The sequence below is a fragment of the Elgaria multicarinata genome, chromosome 5 (genome assembly GCF_023053635.1).
Source record: "Elgaria multicarinata webbii isolate HBS135686 ecotype San Diego chromosome 5, rElgMul1.1.pri, whole genome shotgun sequence".
NCBI classification, from domain to species: domain Eukaryota; kingdom Metazoa; phylum Chordata; class Lepidosauria; order Squamata; family Anguidae; genus Elgaria; species Elgaria multicarinata.
The window spans coordinates 67,848,968-67,864,215 of NC_086175.1; the positions used below are offsets into that span (position 1 = coordinate 67,848,968).

The 15,248-nt window shown below is 42.4% G+C and overlaps 1 protein-coding gene across 1 annotated transcript in view; it reads right to left on the reverse strand.

Moving 5' to 3' along the window:
• LOC134398909 (amine oxidase [flavin-containing] B-like) overlaps positions 1-15,248 on the reverse strand; it is a 59,182-nt gene that overhangs the window by 24,573 nt on the left and 19,361 nt on the right. Inside the window, exons 2-3 of the mRNA XM_063126553.1 lie at positions 11,149-11,243; positions 9,551-9,688 (exon numbers count right to left, since the gene is read on the reverse strand). Of these exons, the coding sequence (XP_062982623.1) occupies positions 9,551-9,688; positions 11,149-11,243 (233 nt within the window). The remainder of the gene's footprint in view (positions 1-9,550; positions 9,689-11,148; positions 11,244-15,248) is intronic.

Here is a 15,248-nt window from a genome sequence, read left to right on the forward strand (position 1 = left end):
TCTCTCCTGCTGTGTGCAGGAGAAGCAGCGCCATTAGAGCAGTGGACTCCTGCTCATTGTGTACTTCCTCTTTTGAGAAGAGGAAGTAACTGAGTAACGAAAGCAAGAAGGTAGGGAGCGTGTTAACCTCTGGTGTGATGGAGCTTTTAGAAAGCATTAACCCCACTGCAAAATTATGGGACAGAGTAAAAATAAATTGAGTCTGCCTTTAATGTGATGCAGTATTGGCAAAGTCAGACTGGACACTTTGGGATAATGGTTTCTACTCTAATAAAGAAGAAAATTCTTGGATCACCTTGCAAGAACCCTATCAGTTTGCCATAGTTTCTGGAATGGAAACTGCCTTGGTTATCCTTGTGGATGAACTCTGTCAAGAGATAGGCAGGGGACGTATAATACTATTGATTCTCTTGGACTGTTCAATAGCTCTCAGTACCATCTGTTATGGCTGAGTTGGGAGTGATGTGCTGGCTCTTCTGCCTCTACCTGTAAGAAGGTCCAAGAAAGTAGTATTGCGTGGGGGGCATATCTGTTGCTCTGCCCCGTGGGATGTACTCTGTGCTTCTTCAAGAGTTCAGACTTGTCTCCCAGGCTTTTAAACATCTACATGAAATGGCCGAGGTGTGGGGTTGCCCCCAGAGATTTGAGGGACTTTCCCCTATGGACTGAATGAGGGCAAATAAACTGAAACTCAATACAGGCAGGTGAGAAAGAGATGCAAGGGATCTAACTCATTTGTGAACTGGCATTTCCTCTGTTTTGAGTGGGGCTACCCTCCCCCTAAAAGGGGAGTGCCAGACCTAGCATTGCTTATTGATTCACACATAGCGGTCGAGGCCAAAACATCTTATCAGTTTCAGTGGGTTTGCCAGCTAGTTCTGCTCCTAGAGACAGCAACTTGCCTACAGAGATTCATGCATGGATAGTCCCTAAGCTGCCTTTGAAGGCTGTGCAAAGACTGAATTTTCAGCTTGTCCAAAATATATATTTCACATGAAACAAGACCTGAATTAGAAACAGCATGAACTCCTGTCTTCATGATTGCCTTTTGTTTCTGGGTGGACATGCAGTTGCCCTGGCACACCTACATGAAAGATCTAGATATCTCCACTGTTTTCTATAGGCTGCTCTCACTTCCAGCCTGGGCAATCATTCCAAAGGGAAACAGGGCTACAGACTATTGGATTGGGACTGTAGACTTTTCTATGGGGTAGGACTGAAGGGCTGATTGCAGGAATGATGCCTGCCTCACATGAGTGGAGGCTGGTGGCTCCCATGTCAGTAGGCAATGAATCTGCTCTGGAATGTGCTGTGAAGCACCTTACACAGTTTCCGTGGAGTTCTGACTGAAACCTGGAGCAGATTCACCACCCCACTGATGTTGGAACCACCAGCCTCCATTGCTACACCAGTCTACACTTGGAGAAGGGAAAAGAAACAGGGCATTGGCCCTAATCCTGCATGGAAACACAAATATTGGGGTTGGCTAGCAAGGCATACCAAAATTCATGGAAGCCTTCTGAGAAAATCCAAGAAGGAGGATGACACCTTAGATCATTTTAAACTGAAGGAAAAGAAGTTCATATTTTTGCTCTAATTAGAATAGAACTGCAAAGAGAAGCTTGAAAAAAGAAAAATGGAAGCAATTTAATCTAGACATTTAAAATCCATTTAAGATGTTATACTCCTAGCTATGCCAATGGAAGCTGCCATTTATTTTTGTAGAGCGGGTCAGGAACTAGAATAAATCACAGTATTTAACTCTTACACCCATGAATCACTGTATTACTGCCATAAAAGAAATGCCACAAAATTGGACGCAGTCTAATATAATAATAACTTACTTTGCCGCTAATTAAATCTGAATGGAGCAGCAGCCTCACATATTTTATTCACGAACAAGAAGCTAGCAAATAACATTTTAATACAATCATTTCCAGAACAGAAATGAAAATGAACAAGGCTTAAGAGAGCATTGAAAAGATGTAATTTCTCTCAGCCAGGTAAGAATGCAGCTGGTGCACGTTGTGTTTACACAGATTTGTGGCTTCAGTGAAATATTTTGTAGGTACATAAGGAGGAGGGCAGTGAAGAGAAAATGGCAGCCTATCCTTTGTTCCCTTTCACAAGCACCTAGATTACACCATCCTTAGATAGGGAAAGGCAGGGAGGTCTACTTTTGCCCCACACAGAAGTCTTAAGGAAGATAGTTTAACAATCAGATCTCATCACTTTAATATCCTGAGCTCTTAACACTCCTTTTATAAAATACATTGACTTAAGGCAATTCACAATGACAGTCTAATTCATAGAAATCGAACACCTATACCTATATTATGGAAGGGAATGCCACAGTGGTATATTTCAAGGGGTGATTCATGTTCACCACTTAATATCCCATCACTTGTAATTGAATGTGTGAACTGTGTTGAAGGTGATGCAAGGCAATATGGAAGTTCTGGTTTGGTATTTGACAACAGGTGTGTGGCCGTTATGGCCGTGTGTGTGTGTGTTTGTGTGTGTGTGTAAATTTGGATAGACAATCTGTCAATTTCCACTTGTCTCTCATTTTTTCCAGGCTTAAGTTCAGTTTGTCCCAAACACAGAATGTTTTGGGGAAAATTGTTTACATGAAAATTCATACACTTTTTGTGTGTGCAGATTGCTCCTGCTACATGCATTTCAATACACAATTTTGCCTAATGTAAACATTTTGCAAGACATTTTCCTAATATAATGCATATATTTTCATTAACCTACACATTCTTTTTTGCACACCTTTCCCTAAGGTACACACTTTTGTATGTTTTTTTTTTAATTGGAGAACTGCACTGCAAAATTTGGAACAATGTGAATTTGGTCCATCTATTGTCTGATAAATATTCATGGGTGAACTACACCTAGGAAAACTGCCCCACAGTGGACATCCCTAGTAAGTTCCTTCTTACCATTATGATCATTTTCTAATATACACCCCCTCCTAGTGAGACAGGATTTTGTTCATTTGTTATTGAAAAGAAAGTCCCGTATTACTTGAATTAAATTAGAAGCACTTCAGTTAGTGGTTTTAATTAACTCTGAAGCACTCATCATCAGAGTTTTTACATTATTCACAGTAGAAAATTCAAAGATACTCAGAGATGAGTCCTCTACTTTACAAAGGCATCATCCAGTGTTACAGTCAGTAAGTGCCAGAACATTCCAATATTGGTTCATCAGATGAATATGCAAGATCCTGCATGACCCTTAAGTCTTAACAAATGAATGCAATGAATAATTATTATTCCAGCTGTACTGACGGAAAGGCAAATTAAATATGGTGAATGGCATGCTCATGTCTGAACTGGCCAGATCTACACTACTGCTTTAAAGTGCTTTAAAGCGCTTTATAACAGTTTTGACAACTGTATATGGAGTGTTTCCTGGGCCCCAACAGTAGTCAAAACTATTATAAAGCACTTTAAGCACTTTCAAGCAGTAGTGTAGATCCTGCCCAGATCTCTAGAGTGCAATTTCAGAGGATTACAATGACTGAGAGGCAATGAGCAAACAATTGTTGACATTGATTTGTCTCCTCCCCCTGAAACATTGGATTTCCTCCTTATTTTGTTTTGGTTTTTTAAGCTACAGCTTGATTGTGTTAGTCTTGGTGTGTCAGTAAAAAATAAAATTAAAAAAAATTAAGGCCAAAACAGATATGATGGCTGCTGTGGTTGAAGTACTCAATCATGCAAACGTTTTTACCCACATCCCATAATGTTTAAATGCATTTAGCATGTGTTGTTGGCTCATTCACATGTGTCATTACCATGCTAGCACTTGGTGGCCTGGGCCCTGCTAGTATGGTAACACCAGAGTTCATATGCTAAATGTTCTCAAATGTGATGAGTCATGTGTGGAACATCTACATAGACAAATGCTCTACCTGTCGCTGCCGTTATGTATGTTTTGACTGTTACGATTCTGAAAAACATAGACTTTGGGCTTTGCTTGACCTGCCGGCTTATCCCAGCAGGGAGGCGGGGCCAAGGCGCGCTAATGTTAGCGCACGCCGCCCAGGGTTCCACACGCCGGATGCGCAGGGACGACGCAAGCCCTGCAGCGTCCGGCATTTTTCTTTTACTTTAAAGGGGCCGCGTGTGGCCCGAAGACTCCGGAGACGGTAATGGGTTTTTTTAAAACGGGGGGGGGGGGGAAGGATGGCAAGGGGGGATGGCAAGGGGGGAGGGTGGGTGAGAGAGCGCCACGCGCCGCCGCCCGAGCAAGCAGACGAGCAGCGCTTGCCCGGGCAAGGCCTGGCATGGGGCGGCATTGCCCGGGCAAGCGCCGCTCGCCTGCTTGCTCGGGCAGTGGCGCACGGCGCTCTCTCACCCGCCCTCCCCCCTTGCCATCCCCCCTTGCCATCCCTCCCCCTGCCCCCTCTTCCTCCCCCTCCTGGGCCGATGGGCACAGCGCTCGTATGAGTGCTGTGCCAGGTCCGCAGCTTTTCGCGGCTACTCGCGAGTAAGCGAGTAGCCGCAAAAAGCCACGGACCTTCCCAGACGTTTCGCAGCTCCGGCCTGAGCCGGGGCTGCGAAAAAAGCGTGCCATAAGCGACTTTGCTTATGGCACGTTGGAGGAGGCCTCAGTGCGGCCTGGGCCCAGATTCCCCTGTGCGTCATCTGGACGCACAGCAGGAAAACCGGGTCTCAAGGCGCGCTAAGACCTCGTCTAGGAAGGGCCTAAGTTCCTCTATCTCACTCTAAACATCCTTTGCTAATATCACCATATGCTGAACTTTGCTGGAATTTCGTTTATTACATGCCATGAGTGATATTTAGCTTTTACCATCCAGCCTAAAGCAAGAACTACCATAACCTAATCTATATTGAATTGTGTTTATGAAAGTGAAGGCTCTGACATTAGCTGGCTGAACATTCACAAACATTCCAGCTGCTCAGAAAACAAAGCTGTCAGAAAGGAAAGTTGCCAGACTGGGATTAAAAGCTCACCCACAGATCCTAAGGAGATAAGTGGCTTTGTGGGCCAGACTGAGATTAGATCTACACCTTGTGTCAAATTATTACAATCCCATCATGGTTACGCCATATCCCTCTTGTGCATTTATATCTCGTAGGACACACAACGACATCTGTTGCGGTATTTTGGAAAATGTGGAATAAAAAGCAGGAAATAGCACAATGAAAGCAGTATATGGAATGTGTGATGTGCCTCCATCAGTCATCAATGCACTTCAATACCGCTATAAAGCAGTAGTGTAGATCTATCTGAGTGACGAGTGTGCATAGGCCCTAAGAGGTAAGAGTGGCATGAAGTCTAGAGAGAATGTTGCTGAGGGAATATGCAGCATAGGCAATGGATTTAGATTTAGAAACAGGAAGCTGAAGGGAGGGTAGGTGAAGAAAGGGGAGGTGCTGCTTGAGGAACAGGGGCAAGGTGGCAAAGACGTGAAGCAAGAGGGGCAACTGAAGAATCCTCACAGCGCTTAAGGTCAGGAATGACTTATACCAGGGACGCAGAACTATTCTGGGGTGGGGGGCAGATTGCCCCCCCACTCCACACCTCACAGACTAGATGACTTCAGGAGGCATGGACCTGTCTCTGACATCACCCCTTCTTTTCTTCTTCTTCCTTCATGATGGAAAGCGGCATGAAGCTCTGCATCGAGAAAGCACAGACCGCCCAGTATCCCCACTATTAACTCTGATCTGAGATTTTAGATAATAGCGGAAGCTCCACTACAAGGATGGAATCCCCACTGTTATCTCCAAACTGAGGTTGGAGATAACAGTGGAGGTTCTGCTGCAATGACACACAAAGAATGGGATCCCCGCTGCTATCTTCAATCTGAGATCGGAGATGGCAGTGGGGTTACCCACTGAGGGGATTTCTCCAGGATCCGGGGCTTGGAGCTTAAGCCCCACACCCTGCAGGAACCCCTAGAGAATGGCAATCTGGATTGGGGTGTCCCATGGGCCAGATTAGGTCTGCAGGCTGGAGGTTCTACATCCCTGGTTTATACTATTAGGAAGAGATAGATAGGAATGTTAGGAAGGCTGACTGACAGAGTGGCTGAAAAACTTGAACAATGCAGTTTGTGAGCTGAGAAACACTGACCAGTAGAGACACAGCACTGAACAAAGTAGGATAGGATAGGATGAGGTGAACTGTTGCATAGGGCCAAGGAACAGGAGTTGTTGTGTATTATTGGCAAGAAGAAAGTGAACAGGCAAGACAAGCTTGGATGACAGAGCTGATAGACAGAGGAGTCCAGACCCTGAAAGCACAGATGGAAATGCTGACCCTTGTGGCTTCTTATCATAACAAAGGAGCAACACTTTTTCCCCTAAGGGGAAAACAAGTGCTAAGAAGTGGGATTGGGGATTGGGTGGGATGAATGATGGACACATTTTGAATTGAACACATCTTTAGACCTCTAGTTCTTCTTTAATGCACAAGACTGGGCTTTTATATTCCTTATAATCAGTCAGTGTTCAGTCACAGGCCTGTTCATACAATACAAAAATAAGTGAGTGACCAGTTCAAATGTGAGTCCATCTATTCTACCACGGGGCACATTTGCAATATCCGGAAAGCCAGAAGGGTTGCAAACCATTTGTCCACTGTGATGATCACTATCTGCCATTATTGGTAATGTAAAAATTAGTGAGGCGCTGCCTAATACAATGTAATGTAATAACATCATGATGAATATTTCTGCCCTTGTCTGACATACAGGTGAAATGGCCCAGGCGGTCACCATGAACCTTTTCCCATTCAAGAACAGCAATCAATGTCTGGCCTCTATTAAATAATTTAGTACTATATCATGGGATTGCCTTGGAGACATAATTAGGGAAGCTCTCTAGGCATTAAAATTTCACAGGATCACCAGGTCTGCTAGTGGGTTTCCATCTAGGAAAATACTAATTAGGTTTCCTTCCAAACTCTTTTCAAATACAAACTGAGTGATATATAGGAAACTGCACTTTTAAGTACCAAGGCAAAAATTACCCTTAAAATGATTAGAAATTACTATAAATATATCATCTGAAGGATATCAGCATGGACCAACTTCTTGAATTTTGTTCATCCCTTCTGAAGGCACAAAACATAAAAACAACAACCAGGAACACATAGCCTCTTCATTTCTTTAATTTTGTGTCTTGAATATATACAAGACAAAGGCTAGTTCTACATTACTGCCTTATAGTGGTATTGAAGTGCACTGATAACTGTTGGGGCACAATCCACATTCTATATATCACTTTCATAGTGTTATTTTCTGCTTTTAATTCCACATTCGTAATGATTTAACACAAGGTGTAGATCTGGCCTAAATTTCAGTGGGTACAATGAACCTTCCCCCCCCCCCCCAGCCCTATAATGGGTCATGGAATTATTTTGATTCCACAAATAGATCACTTGTTTTTCTTCCTTTGCAGAAGTCATAAGGCATAATTATACACTGGGTCAAACGTGAGTTGTCAGCTTCCTGGCTGATTGAACATCTTTATACTATTGGCACCTCTTGGGGTGTGATTGCTTAAATTACTCAACATGCCCAGAGAGTTTAGACTTTGAAGAAAATCTTGGTTTATTATGATGAATTGAGGGGCAAGTTATTTTCCCATTCATAATCCTGATCCTGAACTTTCTACCCTACTATTCCTTCCTTCCTTCCATATTTAACCAGAATTTCTTCCTTCCATATTAATTAACCAGAATTTCTCCAATACCAATTACTCTTTCCTTGCTCTACTGTCCAGATAGGCCAATCACTCAAGCTCTCAACTTCATCTCCTAAGAGGGAGATAAAATGTTCTTTCAATGTATATCAACTTGAATAAATAAAAGTTGTCTTTATCTCTTTGATGTTGTCCCATGAAACGACTTCCTTGTGTGTGGACTATTCCTTCCTTCCTTCCATATTTAACCAGAATTTCTTCCTACCATATTAATTAAACAGAATTTCTCCAATACCAATTACTCTTTCCTTGCTCTACTGTCCAGATAGGCCAATCACTCAAGCTCTCAACTTCATCTCCTAAGAGGGAGATAAAATGTTCTTTCAGTGTATATCAACTTGAATAAATAAAAGCTGTCTTTATCTCTTTGATGTTGTCCCATGAAACGACTTCCTTGTGTGTGGACAATTAGGTTGACAAGCGAGTAATTATGATAGAACTTTCTCATCACATTTTTTGAGGAAAGAGAAATGCTCTTTGCCATTCTAAGGGCCCTTCTGATGTTAGCTTTGTGGTGTGAGGACCATTACAGCATAGCTTTTGGTCTGGATCACACAATGGCCATGTGCCCTCTTTTAAAGAGCACAGTCCTCTATATGAAAGGCTGCTAGAGGACCATCCTCTTCTTGAATATGTCTTCTGTTTGAAAGGCTGGCCTGTGCAATTCTAGTTTAAAAATAAAGAACTGTAAGAATTGTTGCCCATCACCAGTTAGCACCTGGACAGCACACATGGTCATGGTCTTCTGCATTATGGTGAGATATACTGTATTTCTATTTACGTCATAATAATTCTTTTTAAATTTGCATGTGTACATATAAATTAGCATATGGGTATTTTATGCAAATTGCTGTCCTCTTTTGTCCCCTGTTTTGGTGATGCATTTCCTCTTTGGGAGCAATCCTACCCTATGCCAGCAATTTCCCTTTGCTTGGGAAGACCACACTCCTTGCACATGGCTTGGGGCTTCTAACATGGCCATCTAATGCCACACTACAGCACCTTTGCAGCATAGGCAGGAGACAGACTGCAGCAGCTCCTATGCTGCAAAGGTAAGATGAAAAGTGGTCCTAAGAGTTTTCCTACAAAAACTGTTTATCCACTGTATTTACTTTCAGTTTTGGCATAGAATTGAGATCCAAGCTCTGCACAAAGAGTTTTCCTATAATGCTTTCCCACTATATAACCTCCAGGTGGCGTTGTGCTATAACAGAATAATGTAGTCACACAAGTAGGAACATGCTCTTTCTTTTGCATGCAGAAATAATACTGCTCTAAAAGGTGCTCTTAAAAAACAGAAGCAAAACTGGAGGGTCAAAGTTTCATCTAAAGAACCCATAAACAACCAAGAGTAAGGAATGATAAGTGCACAATAAATGCTTCATTAAAAATGTGATATAGTGAGTGTGGGTGTATTTGTTTTTTAAACTGCCGTATATTCATTGAAAAGGTCATCCTGAGAAAAGTCTAGACTAGTCAAACCCACAAGAGAAATAAGAGGAATGTGACAATCAACAGGCTGCCCAACACAATACATCATCCTAGTGAATCTTTCCATCTTGTCCATCAGATGGCGAAGAGTCCTCATTCTCAGAAGAAAATTCTGCTCATTTTGGCTGCCTCAGACATATATTCCAAACAAACTATGGTGCTCATTAGTCTCCAGAATTGTTTCACGTCTAGTTAGTGAACCTGAGAACTTAATAACAACATCTCAAGAAACATATTAAAGATAAAAGAGCAGCCATCATCCCCACCCTAAAAACAACAACACACATTTCAGAAACAGGGTCTGAGCTTACTTTGACATGATGAATAAGATGCTCAACTTCATTCACTTTGTACGTCTCTAGTCCAAGCTCCTTAGACAGCCGTAAAACACGATTTTGTGTTGGCCCCACATATGCTCCTCCCAGGTCCACATACTTCACATGCTTATTCTGGTAGAGTAAGAGGGAAAAAACATATGTTCTTGGCAAATAAAGGTTGACTGGAACCTGAGGTTTTCCATTTCTGCATCAAATAGCAGATTTCGTTTTGTTAGGTGAAAATATAAAAAGGTGTTTTAAATACTTATTGTCCCAGCAGAACAAAATAGCATCCTAAAATAAGCATCTCTGACATTGTGAAGAAATTGGACTGGGGTGGGCAGAGGCAGGGAAAGGTGCTAAAGTAGTTATCGAAATGCAAAATGGTTCATCTCATGATGGCTGAGATATTAGTATCTCTCCAGTTTGTCCTGCCATAGAAAGAAGTGTTTGATTCACCTTTTTGCAGCATGTGCACACACACACACACAGAGGCAAAACTAGGGATCAGGGCTTAGTCTTAAGATGCATGATACACAAACTTCTTGAAGCTAACCAAGGGGCTGTCTAAAAGCTTTATCACACCAGGGTTATACTGTGCAATCACTGCGAATTGCATGCAAAGGACTTCAAAGTTTTCCAGCTTATAATCTGCTTTTATTGTGAAGTACTCCCATGCATCCTGCTTTAATTGTGCTTCAAAGGCAAAAGCCTCGCCATATTTTGCTACTAGTTTTCGAGCATATCATTTGTTTTTTTCCGAGCGGCCCCTGGGACGCAGGAGCAGGATTTGAAGAAAAATTAAACAAATGCTTACATCTGTGAAAGCTTTAAAGATAAAGACATCAAAATCGGCACAGTAATAGATATTAAGGAGAGCTTTAAGCAAACCAAATTTGAATCGGATTGGGTCATCTGTTGATTTTTTATGATTTTTTTTTACATTTCTCCCCTTAAACACATTTCCTGGTGTGCAAAGGATCTAGCCGCCCAGTAGCAACAACAACAACAACGGCGACAGTTTAGCGCTGTAGGGGATAATTCAAGGGAAACAGATATGTGGGATGAAGCTCTTAGAAAGCCCCTGCTCGATTATATGATGCTGCTGCACACACACACACACACACACACACACACATGGGCTTTCCGCAAAAGCTGGGGAAGAAAAAAAGTCAGGTACTTACCCTGACTTTTTTCTCCGGAGGAAGGCAAGGACGCGCGAGATGGCATCAAGACAGCCCAAAACTTTGCTCCAGAGTTTGAGCATGGGTGTGGCCAGGTGGTGCCTGGTGAAAGGCGATCTGCTATTGGTTGCATTCCACCAGGAAGGGGGGGCAGCTCTGGACCCTGGATGGCCACCCAGAGACCCCACTCTCCCTCCTTGGTGTCAAGATTACCAGATGGCAACCCAGGGGAGGGAAAGCACAGGATCTGAGAGGACGGAGGCGCCAATCCGGCACCATAAAGACACCCTTCAAGTATGGATCTGGTCAGCATTTGGATGGGAGACCCTATCTACTCCACCTTTCATAATGAAAGAAAGGTGAGATACAAGTAAATCGTTTATAAGTAAATAAAACAGGGTTACTTACTCTTACAGTGAATGTTCTGCCTCCAACCCTGTCACGGGCTTCCAGGACCACGACATTCAATCCTGATTCAAACAGCAACTTGGCTGCCGATAGACCTAAAAAGTAAGCAAAAAGCTAGATTACGCTTCCCCTGCAATCCAAGGCATTTCACAGCTGCTTGAAAGATGTTTTGACTTTTCAAAACTAAATATTTTGATTGAATTTCATTAAGTACAGTAACATCAGCAAGAACCTACTAAACTACAAAGGGTTGTACTTGATTTCATTTCAAGTAAAGTTCATAAACATTCTCAGGCAATTCACAGAAAGTGGTTTGTATTTATGTGGACCCATTAAAATGCATCTTTCCACAATGTGCCATGTGCACTTAGGGGGTTTCTTCTGACTTTGAAAATTAAACTCGTCAGATATTTAAACCACCTAATATTGAAGTTGAAAAAGGCTGAATTAGCTGAACAGTCCTCCTTCCTCCCTGGACGCCGCGTGCTGCGTATGAACCCAGGGGAAGGATCTCGTGATCAGCATATCACAAGATCCTCCCCATCCCCTCCCCTGGTGTAGACATGCCCTGAGATGGAGAGGGAGAAAAGGGGGCGTTTCAGTGGGTGGGGGTGGGAGGAGACCAGGGGGGGATCTACACTACTGCTTTAGAGCGCTTTAAAGCGCTTTATAACAGTTTTGACAACTGTTGGGGCCCAGGACACACTGCATATACAGGTTTCAAAACGTTTTCAAAGTGCTTTAAAGTGCTTTAAAAGCAGTAGTGTAGATCCCCCCCAGAGAGGCCAAGATACAAGCTATCTTGAGCCACTTCCAGCTTTCTTTCCTTCTTCCCCTGCTGAAGCATCATTACTACACAGGCTGAAAAGCCCATTTGGCAAAAATATAGGGTGGGAGGATGGGGGGACGAGGATCATCTCTGCTACTCTTCTTGCCCTGCAAAGGATGATCAGAAGCCTTTGAGTTTGGGGACTTCCAATCATCGAGGGCACAATCAATAGGACTGGGCCCTGAATGTGTTTAGCCTGGAGAAGAGCAGACTTGGGGGTGGGTGGGCAAGGGGGACATGATAGTATTTTTTGAATACCTGGAGGTTTGTCATATAGAAGAAGTCAAAGACTTGTTTTCTGCCCAAAGGCAGGACTCAAACTAATGAACTTTAGTTACAGCATGACAAATTTCAGCGGAACATTAGGAGAAATTTCTTAATGGTAAGAGCAATTCAACAGTGGACCAATGGGGATTAGACAGGTTGAAATGTCACTTTCTAATTTGAACTGCCTGCAGAAGGAACTTGTGTGAACATTAACATATGACGCTAACCTACACTGATCATTTGACAACTTAGCCTGGAGCTCAAAGTGACTATGGCTCTTCAAGCCCTTGGACAGGAGTCTTTCAAGCCCTGCTACCACAGAAATCCTTTTTTAAGTGGAAATGCCAGGATCGAGCCTTTGTCTTTCTACATGCAAAGCATGTGCTCTGCCCCCAAACAGTGATCCCTGAACATCATGGCTACTGACAAATGAACAGTAAGATGGCAACTATAGAGCCCACTTTAATTGATTTTAATGGGGGGAAATAAACATGCACTTATCTCCCCTTCTCAGAGAAACAAATGGGACTTCGGGGTGTTTAACATTGTCTGGAACATTACCCACCCATGTTTGTGTAATACACATATGACTAGTATCTCTTTAATTCAGATTCATTTCATGGAATAAAATCTGCAGGATTGGGACTTTGCACCCACAGAGATTTCTATATATTCACTCTTACTCTTAATAAAAATGGTTTAGGCTTTGCCTATAGAAGGAGAAAAGCAAAATGATATCACTAGCTCTGAAGCAACCATTCAGTACCATTCTATATAAACACTACTTCTTGCTTCAAAATCAAATAGAACTGAATCTATGGTCAGGATCAGAATCATGGTTTGCCCAATTTACAAATGAAACCAGAATCGTTCCTGTTGGGACTTATGGACAATCAACTTAAAGAAAAAGGAGGAACGCATTTTTTGTATATGACAACAGCTGCTAGACTCCTCTATGCACAAAACTGGAAAAACACACAAGTACCATCAATGGAGGAATGGCTGCTGAAGGTCCTTGAGTTGCTGGAGATGGCCAAACTTACAGCGCTGGTAAGAGAAAACTTGACAGCTTCGTTTGTAATGGACTGGAAACCTTTGATAGAATATTTGCAAGAGTTGGAAAAAAAATATCTATATGTCTGTGGATTCAACATATAATGTTGGTGGATTCAGTACACAATACTGTGCTGGCTAGAGAGAAGTAAGAATGATGTAATGTTACTGTATTTAGGGAACTAACTAGTAAGAACAGATAGCCTATACGTCTGACATGAAGAATGCTTTAAATGTATTATGGCCTTGTAAGTTCTGTATATATGTTTTTATAAGTAGTATTGTTTTGTTTGTTAAGTTTTGTCTTTTAGTGCAGAAAACAATAAAATTGTTGAACCGGAGAATCATAGTTTGAAGTGTGTTTGCAAACTATGGCTTTTGCGAACTATGGTTTGTCAAAATGTCTGAACTGAAGATGCCAACATTACAGACACAATTCTACCTTCAGAAGGCACCACGCTTACATGTGGAAGTGATGAACAGATGGGAAACAAAAAGCAGGCAAGCAGCTCCAAACCTCTGATTGTTTGGAATCGTGATTTCAGTTCTAAGCTATGGCTAATGCACAACACGGTTTTTCATTATGTCTGAATTGAACCACTCAGTTACCCCGCGGCAACGCTGCTGTTGCATCCATGTCCTGCTTGTGGATTTCCCATGAGCGGCTGGTTGGCCACTGTGTGAATAGCATGTTGGACTAGATATACGCTTGGTATGATCCAGCAGGGCTCTTCTTATGCTCTTAGATTCAATCGTAGCAAAATTAATACAAACAACAAAGAGTCGACAAGTATAGATCTTATTTGCACAAAGGGCACAGCAGCGCTTAGATGGGGGTTAAGCAAGGCAAATGCAGCAAGCCTTCATAAGTAACTATGGCAACCTGCTATCAAATAGCATCCCCTTGAAGATGCTGCGACTGAGGAGCCCGGCTTCCCGGGCCTTTTACAATGCAAGTTTAATCTGCAGAAATTGCTCCCCCATCACAGAGTAATCTGTATTCAAAGTACAATGCGCCTGAAATATCAACAACCATAATAATTATTTCATCTCTCATTTTGGCCTTTTGCATTCCTGGTAGTTTACCTTTTCACAATCGTAGACCAGAACTTTAGATTCAATTATTTTGCTGTCAAAATGTCAGACTGGTAAAATAGGACAAACATTAAATAGGTTCTCTCAGCCTTGCCTCAACTTGAAAAACACGAACAAACTTTATGCAGTTATAAAATGTGAACTTTGAGTGCTATTTGTATATGGCTGGAGGCAGACAATTTTAAACAGAGTTTGAGAAAGGCTTCAGTTTCTGCAGTCTATACACATATTTGTTCTCTCACTCTGATCAGACAGCTTTTTGAATCAAGGGGGAATCTACATCAGCCATTTGTTGCAAGACTGCAGGAGCACATATTCATTTCCCCCATGTGTTGTTGTGCATCTGTGTTCATGCACAACCCTCATGAGTCATTAAAAAACACACCTCTGCCCCGTACCCATTTCCCAAGCCCCACCCACTTCTACCGATACACGTGTGCAAGCGCCATAACGGGGCACATGTGCTCCCACAACTGCACTCCTGTAATTGCAGTATACATTGGTCGTGCGTGCCTCGTGAGTGTCAATCACAGAAGTGGGGCACCTTTGGAAGCAGCCCTCTTCCATTGCGAAAGGGCTGCAGGTGTAGATTAGGCCCAATACAAAGAACCTGAAAAATCTGTTGACCAAAACGCAGAAGTGGATTTACACAACACGAGATCCATCTTTTAAACTACCATCATGTCTCTGAAAAAAACTACTTTATGACCTCTACTAGTCTGCTTATGTTATAGTTTAAAGGGCATTTCAGATCTAAGCACTCTTAAAATGTAGGAAGTACACACAAAAACCCCTTATAGCAGTTCCAAGCTGAACTCAGCTTTGTTTCAATGCTATAACATTCCTTTAAAAATCT